Genomic DNA, 16,091 nt, shown 5'->3' with positions numbered 1-16,091 from the left:
ACCACATAAATATCATTAATAAATATACTTTTATTATATATCTATTCGGTGATATAAATTTTGTAATATTTTGATAATTTTAATTAATATAAAATAATTTGACTCTTCAAGAAAGTTTGCATGATTTAAAATTTGAAAAGTATATTTTCTTAAATTTTATTTATAATCAGTTACATTGCATCGCATTGTTCATTTTTCAAATGCCACATATGGAGGTTAAAAGGCTGCAAATGCTACTAGGTCATGAGGAAAAGTATACCCTTCTTGATGAGCAGTATATCTAAAACTCTGATATCGAGTCAACACGCAATGATCGTTTCAACTGGATTTGACGTGGAGCAGCAAAGTCAAAAAATTAAAAAAGGTCATTCGGGCAAAATGTTTTACGACACCTTAAATGACGCTTCTTGTTTGCTTGTACGTCTGCGGGATCAAATCAAGCTAGGCCTATCGATACAAATAATGTTATCATCTCCAAGCATGACGACACGTTGACACAGGTACTGGCGTTTTTATACATGCATCCCATCAAGCTGGCCACATTTACAAACGGTTGATACTTCCTGGGATATTATTTACTTATCAGATTTGTCTTAAGTCAAATTTAACAAACTTTAATCAAATTTATAGGAAAAAATAATAATATTTATAATACTAAATTTATCTCATTAAATCCACCACGAATTATATATAGATAGTGCATATGTTGGATAGTATAGTTGTTACTATATTTTTCATTAGACATAGTCCAAATTAGTCAAATTTAATTTAGAATAAATCTAATACGACATATAAATAAAAACGAAAGAAGTATTTGAGTGACTAAATTGCGTTAAAAAAACTAATGATTAATTGCATGTTACGGAAATTAAATTATGCACCTGTGTGCTCCTACCTTCCGGGAGCATGAGCTCAAAATTTGCATTGCATATACTCCATCTATTTTTATTTACATGCCATATTAGGTTTGTCTTAACTAAAGCTTTGTAAATTTTGATCGAATTTAGAAATAATAATATTTATAATACCATATTTATTTCTGAATCCGCCGTAAAGTATACGTTGATAGTATACTTGTTGGGTAGTATAGTTTTTGCTATATATTTCTATAGATTTAGTCAAAATTAGTCAAATTGACTTAGAATAAACCAAATATGTAGTAGATAGAGAGTATAATCGTCCTCTTTCTCTCTTCAAGACTTCAACTAGAATCCATGGTCGCCACTTGCGATGTCGTAAGATTGGACATCTTGAACGACACGTTCCACGGCCGGCCGGTTCTTGTTTGACCATCGCGGATCGACGCGAGAGGCGTCGCCGCCACGCACGCCAGATAGGCCCTCCTGCACACGTGCGGCCGGGCTGGAAACCCCGAGGCCGAGCGCATCAGATAGGCCCTCCGTTGCTTCTACTCCGTAGCTACGTACGTATACATACGCGGCGATCCGGCCATGTACTGTGCACACGTCGCAGTGGTTCCGTGCATGCCCGCCGGCCGGCCGGCGGTGCCATGTCTGACCGAGTGAGCGTACCGTCGCTTTCGTGCTGCTCCAGGGGGACTTGAACTCTGACGCCTCCGCCGCCGCCGTGCACGACACTCACTAAATTGATTATACTACTTCCGTTCCAAATTGTAGTTCGTTTGATTTTTTACTTTAAATTTAACCACTCGTTTTATTCAAAAAAATTATACAAACATTGCCAAATTTAAGTTATTTTTGAAGATTTTGTATTAATAAAGTAACTCACAACAAAAGAAATGATATTTTGCATAAATTTTTGATTAAGACAAGTGCCCAAACTTGATGTCTAAAAAGTCAAACGACCAATATTTTAGAACAGGAGTACTAATTGTACCAGCTGAGTTTTATAAAATGAAACTTCAATCTCATCACATTAAACTCTCTCTCATTTCTCCTCATAAATATTGCTAAATCAGCAATTTTGCTGATGAAACATGTTATTCAATACTCCCTTTGTCTAAAATTATTAGTCATTTTAGTTTCTCTAGATGAATAATTTTTGTTATGCATCTGACATATCTCTCGTGTCTGGATGTATAGTAAAATTAATGTATGTAGAAAATCAGAATGACTAATAATTTAGAACAGATGGAGTACTTATAAAACACCTGTTGAGACTTCTAAGACTGACATAATAGGAGGTTTGCAATTTGCTGTCCAATATTCCGAAAATAAGATGGATATCTGGGCAACGGCGGAACAGGGGCCGTGCCCCCCCCCCCCCCATGCAAAAAAAAAAAATTAACACCCCCTGTTGTTTGGAAGCCCAATGTCCAGTTAGCAACCCAGCCCACGTTGCAATCCCTAGTAGATAGCCCAAACAAGCAACGAGCTGCAAGCGGACGCCGCCGCAGCCAGACGCGCCGCATGGTCGCAGTGGCGCAACCGGGCGCCGGCCGCCGCCATCGCTATTGGCTCTCCCTCCCCGCCGGCAGGTGAAATCGCGAGCCTCGACGACGCCGGGCCGGAGCATTGTGCGGAGGTAGAAGGCAACCTGCAGCAGCAGCAGGCACCCTGCACCATCCCTTTCCCCAATATATTCCTCCAATCCTTTTTTATTTTCTTGATTAATGCAAGGAATGGATTTGTAGGCTGTACAATCGTGTGTAGCTAAGCTAAAAATTATGCCTTGACCTTGATCCCTTGACCTTTTTAGGAAATCACGGCTAAGTCAAAAAGAAAGACACAGACACTTCTTTCATTTTACAAGAAGATTGAAGGTGCAGTTGGGGATCTACAAGTACAAGGGCAAGATGATTTGGCTGATCAGGATCAGAACCCTCAATCTAATGAAAATGTTGTACTTGAAGATGAGGCTCCAAGCAGGCAACGACAGAGCGTGCATTTTCAGCAATGAAACTTCTCAAGACAAGACTTCGCAACAAAATAGAAGATGAATTTCTAAGGAATTGCATGTTAATCTATATTGAGAGGGAGATTGCTATTAAGTTCACGACAGATTCAATTATTGATGATCTCTATGCGAAGAAGAACCGCAAAGTTCGACTAAAATGAAATCGTTTGTTTTCACTAGCCCACCCTTTTGTAAAGTGTAGCTACCTTTTGTAATATGGTTCCTGGCTGCATGAATGAACAATGAAAATTTGGTGTCAACTGTCAAGTACACCTAATCATTGTATTCTCCATATCCAATGAATATATGTTGACTTACCGTGTGTTTGGTTGGAGAGCGGAGCGAGCCGGGTCGGAGCGGACCCGTCCTCGCGGTTGTTTCGATGGAAGACGGGAGGGTTGGGTTAACTCCATAAGGGAATATTCCGCCCAGATGCGGGTTGGCTCCGTCCTCCGAAAAGTGGCGGACGGAGCGAACCCAACTGGGTTCTGTCCTCGCGCGCGCCTCCGTTCATCACCTTCGTTCGTCGCTCGCGGCCGGGACGGTAGGAGCCGCTCCAGCTCGCAACCGCTCGGACCGCCGCCGCGCCGCCCGGACCGCTGCCGCCTGCCAAGCCCACGCGCCGCCGGCCGGCTGCCAAGGGTCACCGGATCTGGGCGCACGAGGAGAGGAATCGAGGAAGAAGAAAGGGTTCGGCGAGGGCCGCGCAGCCCGGCCGTTGGCGGGGCCCGATGAGCTGCGCGCAGCCCCCCGTCAGGCTTAGGAAAAAGATGGGAGAGAAAAAAGAAAAATGTGAGAGGTTGACAGGTGGGGTCCATTAGTGGCAAATGGGACCCTCATTAACGGTGTTATCATGCCATCCAACCCGTATTCCTAATTCCTTCAACCAAACATAAAATGGGTTCACTCCGTCCCCAAAATCAGAAGTGCAACCAAACAATAGATGGGTCGATTCCGTCCCCAAAAACCGGGTTGGATCCAACCCAACCCATTGATCCCGCGACCAAACACACGGTTAGCCTCTTGCCCCCCCCCCCCCCCCTCAAATATTTTCTGGTTCCGCCGTTGTATCTGGGTGCTGAACCTCCAGCATCAATCGAATTTGCACGTATCCCATCTCTAAAGAGAGGGCCTTCAGGGAAGTATCTAGGAGTATAAATGTAACTCGAGTATTTCAAAATGGTTCAGCGCAGATGTAAAAATACATGTGGCAGTATCTAACTATTTGAGAGAGTGCATCGATCGCGTGGTCGAGCTGGAGTTAGATGGACGGATGGATGCGGATGATTCTTTTTTCCCCTCTGATCGGATTATGGATATGCAAGATACCCCAGCAGCATCTGAAGGAGATGAACGTAATAACATTGTGCGTGCCTGCCGCTGGCAGAAAAACTAATCGGCTTCCATTTGCTTATTCCCTTTCATCATTTACAATGCGACACCAGTTTCATGTACACTACACGTAATGGAATTGTTGGGCGAATGTTGGGTTCGACCGGATCGGGCAGGGAGATAATGGCCGAGCTGGTTGCTCGCCCGCAGATGGATCCCAGATGTTTATTCCTTCAATTTTCTTTCCTATCTTATCTCCACGGCAGGACTGTATTCGCTCCATCTCAGTTTGCAGAGTTGTCCTGGAAAACAGGAAAATGTAGATGAGGAGATCAGCTGAGTTCTAAGCCTGCACTGCAAACAGACAAAAAGAATGCACTCTTGGAAAAGCTTGGGTATTCCAATTTGTGGATGAAAGATCAGCGCGCCTTTGAGCACAGACTGAGGGAACATGGCTGCAGATGCCTGCGGCAACTTATGCTGCACCATACAAACGTCCAACTCCCATCATCTAATGATTTCTACACTTCCATTGTAGTTAATGTTCTAAGTTGAATGCCTTCTTAAAAGTTTGATTGCTATTGATGGTCTCTCTATTCTCTAGTGACGATGAAACTTAGGCTAACATGTTGTGACTTGTGGCAAAAAAAAAGGGGTCAAACTTGAAGCTTTCCAGGATCTAATAAAAAGACTACATACCTTGATTGTGAAGAGGACACTGGAATCGAAAACTTGTTGGCCAGCAGTGACCTTCAGGCCCTCTACATATCCAGCACGCGGCGCCTTCACCACATGCTGAATAGAGTAAGATAGATTTTAGCGTTCATTATTGAGCTGGCCAATACTTCGAACATAATCAGGAAGATTGTTTATCCACACCTCCATCTTCATTGCTTCCATAACCATGACAGGCTGTCCCGCCTCCACCTGTGCCCCATCTTCAAGCAAAACCTTCACAACCAAACCAGCCATCGGTGCCAGAACACTGCCTTTTGGATGTGACTTCCCCTCAGAAGCATGACTAGGCTGGGAGCTATCATCAGCTACGTGCTCAGCTCTCAGAGTCTGTCTATAATGGTAGTGGTGCTTCCCATGCCAGATGTGTATATGTTTGCTATTATCCTGCAAGAAGGTGAAGAATTTAGGGAGGGTATTGCATTCATCTGAAAGTATTTATGCACCAGTTCCCTGCGACAAAAGTATCAGGTTAACCTTTGAATAATAAGCTAGAGTCACATCAGTTTGCAGACCAGCAGCATCTACACGAAAATCATGGCCACCCTTGTGATCAACTTTGACATCAAAACCAGAAGTGCCCTCTTCTGTCTGATCAATAAAGAAATATAATTAGCGAAGAAATTGATCCAAAGGAAAGGTGATTGTATAATTGTATGCTACAGCCCATTTGCTTAGTCTTCTTAGTTGAAGTCGGTTGTAGAAGTCCATATGGTGGAGAACATACATTATACTGTCCTGTCTCCGGTGTCACAAGGTTAAAACCAATTTCTAATGGATTAAGGAATAGTCGCTTCCACTAGTTATGTCATATGAGTTATCCTGTCAAATATTCTTCGTTTTGACTATCAATTATGTAAAACCATCAGGTTGGTCACCTGAATTTGGTTTACTAGCTAGGTTCACTATACAAAAAATAAGATGGGTGTGTTGCATGTGTATGTGCTTATTCACATAGTGATAACCATTTTTCTGACATAGCTTCCATCAACCCAAGTTCAAATATGCAAAAGGTACTTGAAAGGTATTTCTGTCAGTGTATATAATCACCTCGATGAAGTAGGTTCCATCACACTTATATGTAACGAATAGTTTAAGCAGTTTCTCACTGAATCCATCATGTTCTTCCAACTCCAATTCCAGAAGTTGCCTAGCAGAGTGATGCATCCTAAAAGGTATATTATTGTACCATACAGACAATGTCTTGTCAGCTCCTGAAAAGTATGTATTGTATGTCATTAACAGGTCATATCAGCAAAGGTGTTGTTGAAAGGAAAAAAACAGTTTAGTCTAACATACGTATTGATTCTTTAGATGTAATGTGATCCTTCTTGCAAAGGCACGCAGCAGCCAGAATTGCACCAAGCTCAGCTACACCATGTGATTCACCTGAGGCCTTTGTAGAAGTACTCAAAAGATCATCTTTATAACGCTCAATGAAATGCGTATCGACAATGCCTTTTTCAAAGGCACTATGACTTGCGAGTTCTTGGAGAAAACCAACATTAGTTGGCAATCCTGCAATCTGTTTATTCATAAACCAAGGTTGACAGGAGGTTCTTATTAAAATGACTGGGATTCTATTTCTACACTTCTGAAGTTTCATGAAGTATTTATTCATAAAAGATGTACAAAGCAGTTTACTATTAATGGAATGTCACTCTTCAGAACTATTGAAATGTTTAGTATGTAACCACCACAGAGAAAGTGTATGCTGAATTTTGTATGGTATATAGGCAAAAGCATCGCAGAGGAATAAAGACAGCATCCGAATTCGTGAAATAAACTAGCAATATAGACTAATTCTACCAAATTATGCACATGTTTGTAAAATATTTTAAGACGACTAGAATTACAATTAAATCACTGTGCACAAGGGTGGCTGGAAAAACTAACTATTATAGGTAAAGACAAGATGCAAATAGATAATGCATCAAAAGCTCTGCTGCGTCATTCTGGTGAACATTTCATACCTGAAAGTTTGACAAACAGTTCTTTAGCTTGACTAGTGCAGCACTGCGACTTTCACCCCATACTACAAGTTTGGCTATCATGGGATCATAATGCATGCTGACAGTATCTCCTTCTTCAACTCCAGTTTCAACTCTTACTGATCAAGAATATGTTACTTGTGCCATGCTGAAATCTAATTGGTAATACAACAGATGATAGCACATTTCTAAATTTTACCTGTTGGGGCCAAAGGAACAGGTCTGTAGTGATGTAAGGTTCCTGTTGCAGGAAGAAATCCTCTGGGAACATTTTCAGCATATATCCTAGCTTCAAATGCATGTCCTAAATCAAGGCACACAGGTAATTAAGGAGTATTCTGACTTCAGGCAGCGCCATTAATAAAAAGGCCAATGTGTAAACACATTCCTTAAAGAGAGAATCTGAGAGTGCCCAAGTTATTTTGCACAGGAAAACAAAAGAATCCTAATATGCTTTTAGAGAATGTTCTGATTCCTTACTAGACAAGATGGATAATGCTGTTTACAGTCAGAACGAAATATAGTAGTATTAGTAGCCCAGAACAGCTAATAAAGTTTTGGATGACAGCAGGAATTCCTGCTGAGGTAGTACCATTTAATGGGACCTGTTCCTGTGATAATGGTAGGCGTTCTCCATTTGCAACACGTATTTGCCACTCCACAAGATCTTGACCAACAATCATCTCTGTCACTGGGTGTTCAACCTTCAAAGATTGATTCACAAGGTTGATTTTGTTTTAGCAAGAGGGTCAATCAAGTACTGTGCACAACAATATGAAAGATACATGAACATCTTAGATGATCATAAATATATAGTACCTGGAGTCGAGTATTCATCTCCATAAAGTAGAATTCTCCAGATAGAGTGTCCACAATGAACTCCACTGTTCCAGCATTGTAGTAACCAACTGCCTTCAACACAAAGAATCCAATAAGTGACCTTGTATATAAAATACAAATGTTAAAAGGAATAACTACGAAAGAACACGTCAAAGAGGGAAACAGAGGAAGAACCCCTTGTTCTGACAGGTAACATAGAAAATGGTAGGTAGCTTGCAGCTGTGAAGTATTATTCCACAAAAATTGGATGAGACAAAAACAATACATTTAAGTTCTAATTGAAATTCATGTGGAGTAAAAAATTGCTTGCACATTTGCCATTCCATATATTGTTATGAAAAAATAAGTTGACAAGTTGACATCTAGTGTGTATATAGGATGACATAATAACTTAACCTATGACGATAGGCTGGAGATATCAAACTCGTCTCGTGCATGACTTAATCAAGGCATTTATACTCGGAAGCAATCACCTTTGCTGCAAACACAGCAGCTCCACCAATATGAGACCGAAACTCAGCTGTAACATTTGGCTGCACCGTATATAAACAGAAAGCTGATTAATGATTCTATTTGAAGCAACTTTAAGTGCAATCAGCAGCTAATAAAGCCTTGGAGCAGCCTCAAATAGATTTTATGAAAACCAAATTTCAGGGCAATAACAGCAAACAAAGCCTTACAGCTGGAGCTTCCTCGATAATCTTTTGATGCCTTCTTTGTAGACTGCAGTCTCTCTCATAAAGGTATATTACATTTCCATGTTGGTCTCCGAATACCTTCAAACAGCAAATTAGTACCACAAAAAGACAACAAGGAGTCATTGCATATGCACATTTTTTTTGAAAAAAAAAGACTGGCAGGTCCAAAAAATCAATTGAGTTTTACCTGGACTTCTACATGTCTGGGTTGAGTAATATACTTCTCAATCAATAGCGTGTTTACACCAAATGATGCTGCAGCTTCCCGTTGAGCGCTCAGTACAGAATCCACAAACTCATCAGGCCTCTGAACAATCCTCATCCCCTTAAGAAAGGATATAGGATGAAATGGTTATAGACGCTAGTAAAATAGGTCATGCAACTACAGTGCAAGCTTCCCTCGATAAAATGGAAAATTCAACAACTACAGGGAACCTAAAATTCATATGCATTGCAAATTACCGCAAGCATTTTCCTGTGGGTGAAACATTTCAGCATACCTTGCCCCCTCCACCATGGGTAGGCTTGATCAAAACTGGATAACCGATTTTATCAGCTTCAAGTTTTAACAGTTCAATGTCTTGTTCAGCCCCATGGTAGCCTGGAACTAGTGGCACTCCAGCAGCGCCCATGATCCTCTTGGATGCGCTATGTTTTACTAATTGTATTTAGAATGCATTGTTCCAAACAAAAAGAAATGACAATGAGCACAGCGGACAGGGAAATGTTTACCTCTTATCACCCATATCTCTAATTGCAGATGCCGGCGGTCCAATGAATTTGAGCCCCTCAGCTTCACAGAGCTGCGCAAAATCAGCACTCTCTGAAAGAAACCCATACCCCGGGTGGATAGCCTGCACGAAGCACACAGAAACCAATGTCTCAGAAATACTCATACCTGCAGGGCTGCATCGTTCATGGCTCACACTTGAACTTTCGAATTGTTTTCTGATGACACTGCTCTCATGTATATCTTCACGAAAATGTGATCCTAACATCCAACGCTATAGCAAAAGGCAACTCGACACAGAGCTTCACATGCTGGCTAGTGTCACCCACAGTGGAATGTTGTGGCGGGGGGCTGCTAATTTCAAGTAACGTAGTACTACTGCTAAGTAGCGTCTACAGAGCAATGATGTTGTGATCAATAAGCGAAGTTGGGCACGTTTCGCCTCCGCAGGCGAACTGGTGAACTGAGACTGACAGGAAGCAGCTACGCGAGGCAGGGGTGGGTGGCGGGTGGGGGCGACCGGACCTGGGCGCCGGTGCGGTGGGCGGCGTCGATGATGGCCTTGGCGTTGAGGTAGCTCTCCCTGGCGGGCGGCGGGCCGATCCTGACGGCCTCGTCGGCGGCGCGCACGTGAAGCGCCCCGCGGTCGGCGTCGCTGTACACGGCCACGGTGGCGACCCCGAGGCGCCGCGCGGTGCGCATGACGCGGCACGCGATCTCGCCCCGGTTCGCCACCAGCACCTTCTCGATCCCCGCGCCCGCCGCCGCCCCCGCCGCGGCAGGGGACGGGGCGGAGGAGGAGGAGGAGAGGAGCCGCGCGGCGAGGAGGAGCGGGAGCGGGGGCACGGGGGTGGCGGGGCTCCCGCGGCGGCGGAGGTGGAGGCGGAGCAGGCGGGAGGCCATCGCGCTGCCGCGGTGGTTGGTGAATTCGAGCAGCGGAGCGTCTGAGCGATGGAGCAAGGCGGAGCGGCGCGGCGACGGGCCGCGGGATCCCCCCAAATTATTCGGCTGTGTTTAGTTCGCGAAAGAGTTTGTATTTTGGTACTGCAAAACATTTCGTTGTTATTTAATAAATAATATTTAATTATAGACTAATTAAATTTAAAAGATTCGTATCATACTAATTAGTTAGATTGTGTAAATAGTTATTTTTTTAACTGCATTTAATGTTTTATATATGTGTCAAAAAATTCGATGTAACAAATACTATAGAATTTTTTTTTGAACTTAACAGGGCCTGGGAATGGGCGTGGTTGGTGGGCCCTGCTGGATAAGGGTGGTGACTGGTCGGTCGGACGGGTCATGAGGGAACGTGTCCCGGACGTCTCTCTTCCTTCCTTCAGGCGCGTGTCGAGGCGGATGAGCACGGCCGTTGTGGGTCAGTGGGTGTGTGACTCGGACGGACTCACTCGTGTGTGCCGTGCGGCCACTCTCAAAGTCACAATGGCTCCCCTAGGATTTTTCTTTTTTTTTCTTTTGAAACGGAAGGCTCCCACAGGATTTTTACTAGCGGGAAAATAAGATGAACCAGTTTTTTATCTTATCTAGATGAAATAATGAGTCATCATATAATAAGATACGATAAGAGTTTATAAAATTATAACAATAAAATAATATGCGTTTTGAAAAGTGATGGTCCGAAACACGTTGGATTTCAATATTTTCATCGGAATGAGATATTTGCATCTTGGGTTATTCATACCTAAGCAATTTTTTCTTTTGGTCCCCTGTGAACCCTTGGATCTCACCAATACAACTTCCATTTCAATCGTGTCAACAAGGAGACTAGCTTGTGTTCTTTGCGCATCTCGTTGCCAGGAGTGATATCCTGACGAGCATATATTTTCTCTGTTTCAAAATATATGTTGTTTTGATTTTTCTACATTCATAGTGTTGTGCTATGCATCTAGATATAAACATATGTCTAGATACATATCAAAAATATATGAATCTAAAAAAATCAAAACGATCTACATTTTGGAACGGAGGGAGTAGCTAGTACCAACTGCATATAGTTGTATGGTGATACCTGACAAACAATTTCTAATTTGTTTCCACATCCAACTGCATATAGTTGTATGGTCTAACAGTATTTTTCTCGGTCCGTGTGACAATTCCGGTGCAACTTTATCTCTTCCTCTCATCTTTCTGCTCTCTTTCGCCAACAAACTCCAAGTCAGAAAAATTGACACATGCTTACTATGTAAGACTGAGTCCAACAATAGAAAGCAAAATATGAGAGGCATTCGGCTGTTTGCGTAGCGCACAGTGTTTGCCCCACGAACGCAAAAAATTGACTATCCAACAGCGCGGACGCAAAAATGCCGCGCTCCTCCTGCCGCGCTCGCGCTCGCCCCCGGCCATGGACTCCACTGCCGCGCTCGCGCTCCTCCCGGCCGCCGCGGCGTACCTCTACCTCGCCGCCCTGCGCCGCCACGGCACCAACAACAACCTCCCGCCGGGGCCCAGGGGCCTGCTCTTCTCCATCCGCCTCGGCTCCAAGCTCTGCGTCGTCGTTCCGGGGCCTGGAGCCGCTCCGGCCACCGCGGCCGCGTTCCGGGGCCTGGAGCCGCTCCGGCTCCCTGACAGCGGCACCCACGCCGAGGTCAAGGGCCTACGGGACCTCGGCTTCACCTTCTCCAACACCGAGGAGGACGGCGAGGAGGAAGCGGAGGTCAGGAGGCCGATTCGAGGCGGGGCATGGCGGCTCCTCCGTCCCGGCGGCGTCCAAGGCGAGGCGGAGGGGCTGCGCGCGGCGGCCCGGCCGCGTCCTGCTCCCTGTCTCCCCCTGCGCGCCGGCCCTGCCTCCCTCCCGCGTGCCGGCCCCGCCTCCCTCCGCGCGCGCCGGGCTCGGCCTTTGCCTCCGCCGCCGGGAGGCCCCGCCGTCGCAGAGGCGGACCGCGCGCCGTCGGGAGGCCGCGCCGCCACCTCCCCTGCATTCCCGCGTGGCGAGCGGTGCGGACGCGGAAACGGGCGAGCGGGGCGGCGCGTCCTCCTCCCCTGCATCCCCGCCGTGGCGAGCAGTGCGGACCCGGACGCGGGGCGGGTGGGGCGGCGCGTCCTCCTCCAGCGCGACGGCAGCGACGGCGATTTGCATTTGAGGAGAGAGGAAGCGTATATTTGCACCATCTCTCCCCAGCGACGGCAAAATGCCTCGCGTGGTGCCTCACCTGTTGGAGGCGGCGCCGCGCGCGCACAGTAGCGACGGAGATGCATTTAAGCTTTTGCCTCGCCGATTGCCTCGCCTGTTGAACTCAGTCTAACGCATCGCATTAGAGCGAGAGCAATGGTTCAGCCTGCACGGGCGAGATAGATTCCAGCCTGGCTGGGCAGCAGCATCGATAGTAGGGCTGCAGTGCATGCAGCCAATCAAAAGGAGGGCAGCAGCACATACATACAGCGAATGGAGTGCATTCCACTCTCTCTCCATTTCTCTCTACGCCAGCAGTGATTCAGCCGGCTTGCAGCTAGTCATAATACTTGCTCTTACCCGATGAATTCCAGGCAACGCACTCGGCACACATAATCTTTTTGCGATCCACACACGCCTGTTTGGTTGGTTGTCATACAGCCAAGTGATTCCATCTGTGCGCAGCTATTAATGTCGATCAAGATGATATTAGATACCTGCTGCCAAACACTATCAAGATCTCTTCTGGATTGCTACCAATCCAGTTATCCAGCCACCATCTAAAAGATAAATCTTTCTGTATCCAGCCTAGCTTGGGTAAACCAATCAATGAGGTGAATCCCAAACACCCTGTTCATGCAGTTTTTAATCCTCCTTCAAAGGTAAGAGTCAGTTGCTAGCTTATGCATTTAAGATATACTAGTGTAAAAGATATGTCTTCGACAATTACAGCTAGATACTAGCTCATATATCTAGAAAGATCCATATGTTAACCTCATACTATAATTTTAGAAATATGAGTACGAGAGATCCTCCATATGGAAAAAGCTGATGCGGCGAAAAAGCAGAGGCCTTAAGCCATCCAATCCAATCGGGTTTCTTAAAGAGAGGTGCCTTCTCTGCGCATGAGAGCGTTTTGCGGGTACGACACAATCCCCAGCACGCCATGTCGTCTGGAGTGCGCTGCAGGTCGCCCGCTGGTGCTCCTAGCAGGGGAGCAACTCTCCATTGCACGCCAAAAAGGCTGCCTTGCTGGTCAGCGCCAGGATTCGCTCATCCGGTCAAGCGTGAGAGGGAAAGGGCCGGGACTCAGCAGAGGCTGGATGGAGCTGCTGGTTGGTGGACCTTGCAACGATATTGGCCCCATTGTGAGCTGCTGTGGCTAAGGAAAAGGCGTCATGGCTGGGTCTGCGCAAGGGCAACCGCCGACGTGACTGCCGCACATCGGCTACTCTCCCTACGCACCGGCCCTCTGTTTTCTCATCTTCGCTAAACGGTGGGCCATCGATGAGCATACTCCCACGGCAGTCAGAAGTACCTGAGAGAAAAAAGAAACGAAGAGGATGGTAGATAGGGTAATGGAGCTCTCCAGCCATAGGCAATCGATCGTCACCCCCTCACCTGAGTGTTCCATCCCGTCCACCAAGAGCGCACGGCATGCTTCGCCACTCTACTGCAGACGCGCGTGCGCTCCCTCCTCTCTCTACTATGTGGTGACGCGCCGCTCCCGTACGCACTTGTGCCCCCTCCCTCTCCTGGCTGATGCCGAAGCTATCTCATCGGAGCAGTCACCAGAGGTCGTACCATCCCGTTGGCGCCTACCGGCCCTCGCCCCATTCCTACTACACTCACCGAGATAAGTACCTCCTCCCTTCAACGCCGCTCCATTTTGCCGCAACCTCAAACCCTAGCGACAGCTTTGATTTGCTCTCTTCTTCCCTCTTGTTCCTCCACCTTCCCAGACAAGAACATGTAGATCTGTGTGCTCCGCATTTTTGTTGTGCTTTCCTTCTTGGCTTCTTCCCTCCTGCCCTATGGTGTTTTTTATTCTAATTTTGTCTTGGCATAATTTCCAATTTTTTGATGGGGCTAACTGTAGGCATGCTATCCAGCGATGGTGCCATCTCATCCAAGAGGGTGAGGGTCAAATAGCAGCACGAGGAGTTCAGGCTTTTCAGGTAGGTTCGTCTTATCTTCCTTGATTTTTTCCCCGTCTAGATGTTGCAGTCCTTCAATAAGTGTGGTTATGTTTTTTATTTCCCTTTGTTTGCATGTTGAGCTGAGTAGCGCAGAAAAAAAAGATCCCTTACCGAATTAGGTTCTTTTTCCTTCAACGAGCGAGTCTGCAGAGGGCGTCTTAGGTACTGTCTAAAACATGATTATTTAGTTTTTGATGACCACTCTGAATGTCATTGGCATACATTTCACCCACTTCTTGCTTCACCTTGACAAGCTCCTTTGCTGTAACTTGACAGTTCAGTGGTTACAAAATGACATTCTGGTATTGCGATAATACTGTTTGTTTTAGCCCTATATTTTCTTTGGTGATCTAGGGACTCTTTTTCTTGTTTCTCATCTGATATATGTGGTTGTTGCCTGCAAAGTTGTTTAGTTCAGAACTGTATGGTTAGGCAACCTTACTTATATTGCCTCATGTTTTATGATATCAGTAGGTTTGGAAATTTGCTCTTTTAATAAAAATCAAGTTGATGTCTATAGTGTAATTATCTGGATATCCCACCTTAACAAGTCAATGGTTAGAGTTTGGCATGAAAGGTCCATTTAGTTTAGTTTTATAGATCTGGTATTACAAAGTGACAGTAACCATATTTTTGGAAAAAGGAAAGAGACTGATAAATGCAACAAGACTACTCACTATGTCAATATATGTATGTTCAGTATTGTTTGATGTAATGATTCTCCTTTTGGCTGGTTATTTTTTATTTTTTTCTTCTTGCAATGTGTCCTTGTCCTGCAATTACTCTTCCCCATTACCGTTTCTAGATGATTCACAATTCAAACATGTATAAATATGTTTTGTAGTCTTCTCTTCATTTAAACAGATAAAGGGTACATGGAAAACAGATAAATTGCTTTTGGTTGAAACTATTGTTGTGTTCTTTCTCATAGAATAAAACTGCTTATTTAAGCTAACTGCATTCCTTTTATGTTTCGTAGTGAAATTCCTCAGTCACTATGTATTTAGTTTAAGATGTTTGTCAAATCCATTGTTCCCTTAGTGCAGGCTATTTGTTTTAATCATAACTACTTTTGGTTCCTGCTAGATGTTCTGAAGATTTGAAGAATACAATAGAGCATCCCAAAGCTTGTGATTCCTGTTTTGACTTTTGGATTGTCAGCTTTATCAGATCACTTGTAGGGCAACATTTCCAGTTTTAAGGTGAGAGCACCACTCTGAAATTGTTATAAATCTCAATTTAATTGCAAACCATGTCAGAGTTATCTTAAACCCTTAATAGACTATTGTCGGTAATTAACATATATAGCATCACTCTTCTGTGCAATGACCAAGCAAAATTATCCACTTTAGCTTTCAAAATGCAATCTGTGCAACCAACAAGCTTAGTGCTCAGCATTTATGTAGTGACTTCGGAGCTAAAGTGAGCTGAACGCACTCTTAGAAAATATAAGAAGTGTGACAATTGAAGTAACATAAAAACTTGACTGTTTTAAAACACTTTGACAGTGCAGTGCATCTCAGGAGCTATGACAATTGATACTCACCGAACTCAAAAACAGATGCACTGCACTATTTATTTCCTTGTGTAAAATTAAGACCACGTCATGCTGAATGGAACTTGAAAATATTGCCAAATGCTGTGATCTTGACTGATTTCAAATGTAGCAAAGTACACATCGATTGATACCAAATGATGCAATTTCTCAATTTAGTGAATGATGCTTCAAGTTAGTTTTCATGATAATAACCTTTTCTGTTTCAGGTTTATTGTGGCTCT

At 44.6% G+C, this 16,091-nt stretch overlaps 1 protein-coding gene and 1 long non-coding RNA gene across 2 annotated transcripts; one reads left to right on the top strand and one right to left on the bottom strand.

Annotated features, from left to right (window-relative positions):
* The first annotated feature begins 2,347 nt into the window (after positions 1-2,347).
* LOC120701597 lies at positions 2,348-3,199 on the top strand. The gene is made up of 2 exons (XR_005686172.1): positions 2,348-2,505; positions 2,680-3,199. It is a non-coding gene; the product is annotated as an uncharacterized LOC120701597 (long non-coding RNA).
* A 962-nt stretch (positions 3,200-4,161) lies between these two features.
* On the bottom strand, positions 4,162-10,176 carry LOC120700064 (methylcrotonoyl-CoA carboxylase subunit alpha, mitochondrial-like). The gene is made up of 16 exons (XM_039984224.1): positions 9,729-10,176; positions 9,206-9,327; positions 8,974-9,121; positions 8,661-8,798; positions 8,456-8,551; positions 8,249-8,308; positions 7,755-7,847; positions 7,528-7,639; positions 7,135-7,239; positions 6,918-7,054; positions 6,244-6,469; positions 5,995-6,158; positions 5,422-5,535; positions 5,089-5,331; positions 4,909-5,004; positions 4,162-4,511 (listed from the first exon to the last, which is right to left on the bottom strand). Exons 1-16 carry the CDS (start codon positions 10,104-10,106, stop codon positions 4,494-4,496), a joined length of 2,250 nt encoding a protein of 749 aa, XP_039840158.1. The 5' UTR covers positions 10,107-10,176; the 3' UTR covers positions 4,162-4,493.
* Between the last annotated feature and the right edge of the window lie 5,915 nt (positions 10,177-16,091).

The sequence above is a fragment of the Panicum virgatum genome, chromosome 3K, assembly GCF_016808335.1.
Source record: "Panicum virgatum strain AP13 chromosome 3K, P.virgatum_v5, whole genome shotgun sequence".
In the NCBI taxonomy this organism is placed as follows: Eukaryota; Viridiplantae; Streptophyta; class Magnoliopsida; order Poales; family Poaceae; genus Panicum; species Panicum virgatum.
This window is presented reverse-complemented; position numbering and strand designations above follow the sequence as displayed.

Coding starts and splice junctions, on each gene's coding strand:
- LOC120700064 (XM_039984224.1), bottom strand. CDS start 10,106: ATGGCCTCCCGCCTGCTCCGCCTCCACCTCCGCCGCCGCGGGAGCCCC. Junction 8,552..8,660: donor CCAGACATGTAGAAGTCCAG/GTAAAACTCAAT, acceptor TGCTGTTTGAAG/GTATTCGGAGACCAACATGG. Junction 5,005..5,088: donor TGGAAGCAATGAAGATGGAG/GTGTGGATAAAC, acceptor TACTCTATTCAG/CATGTGGTGAAGGCGCCGCG.